This window comes from Zerene cesonia, chromosome 24 (assembly GCF_012273895.1).
Source record: "Zerene cesonia ecotype Mississippi chromosome 24, Zerene_cesonia_1.1, whole genome shotgun sequence".
NCBI classification, from domain to species: Eukaryota; Metazoa; Arthropoda; class Insecta; order Lepidoptera; family Pieridae; genus Zerene; species Zerene cesonia.
This window is the reverse complement of record NC_052125.1, coordinates 1,860,535-1,861,690: the sequence shown is the minus strand read 5'-3', so window position 1 is coordinate 1,861,690 and position 1,156 is coordinate 1,860,535. Positions and strand designations below refer to the sequence as shown.

The 1,156-nt window shown below is 32.7% G+C and overlaps 1 protein-coding gene across 2 annotated transcripts in view; it reads left to right on the top strand.

Annotated features, from left to right (window-relative positions):
• LOC119836436 (methionine--tRNA ligase, cytoplasmic) overlaps positions 1 to 1,156 on the top strand; it is a 21,091-nt gene that overhangs the window by 4,717 nt on the left and 15,218 nt on the right. For both annotated transcript variants that reach the window (XM_038361758.1, XM_038361757.1), the window contains exon 7: positions 447 to 563. In XM_038361758.1, the coding sequence (XP_038217686.1) occupies positions 447 to 563 (117 nt within the window). The remainder of the gene's footprint in view (positions 1 to 446; positions 564 to 1,156) is intronic.

Below are 1,156 nucleotides of genomic sequence, written 5' to 3'. Positions count from 1 at the left end.
AGACCCCCCCATTTTGGAGTATCGGCCATGTAGAAATATAATTACATTATATTATGAGACCCCCTCCATTTTTGAGTGTCGGCCATCTTGAATTTGAAATTTAATATAGTAGTTCACTTCTGTAGCCCTTTCATTTGATATCAATTTTGATGGAGTTATGAAAATAAGGCAGCTGGTCAGATCCCCTCATCAACTAGACAACGTCTGATGCTAATAAACGGCTCAACCGATTTTCAGCAAATATCGTCTAACTACGTAAGCACATAAGACACATTCAATACAAGAAAAACTAAATTGAAACGCTTCATCTGTTCGGGATCTATGATGCCATAGATATACAAACAAACACATCAAACTTATAATACCCCTCTTTTTAAGTGAGCGGTTAAAAAGATTTAAAAGAATTTGATTGATACATAAACTATATTAATTTTATATCGTTTCAGGTTACCAGTGAAAGGTCGTAAAAATATTTTAATAACATCAGCATTGCCATATGTAAATAATATACCACATTTGGGTAATATTATAGGATGTGTTCTATCAGCTGATATCTTCGCTAGGTAAAATTTCATTGTATTTTTTTTTTATAAATGTTATATAATTCATATACTTTCTATTACACTTATATCACACTTCACACTTATATTATAAATGTGAAAGTGTTGTGTGTGTTTGTTTGTTTGTTTGGATGTTAGTCCGTCAATCACGCTGTAACTACTGAACGGATTTTTATCAAATTTTGTATACGGACAGGATATGAGCTGACTGTGATAAAAAGTATCCTATCACCTTTGGGTGATTAAATGCTCCCTTGGGATAAAACAGGAACCTCGATATCCGGGCGGAGCCGGGACGAGCGTCTTGTTTATTGTGATATGTTTGTAACGTTTTCACGTAAAAACCACTAGACCGATTTGAGAATTGGTTTCACAATTAGAAAGCTGCAACTTTATCGAATGACATAGGCTAGATAAATAGATAAGGCGAAGTCGGGGCGAACAGCTAGTTTAAATACGAAAAGAAATTAATGTTTTTTTTTTTAGCAGATTTATTAATATTGATTTTTTTTGTGGAAATCGTAGATATACTTAGTCTGGCCATAAATACTGTTACACTTAATTATAAAAAAATATTACATTTGAATTTCGAATCT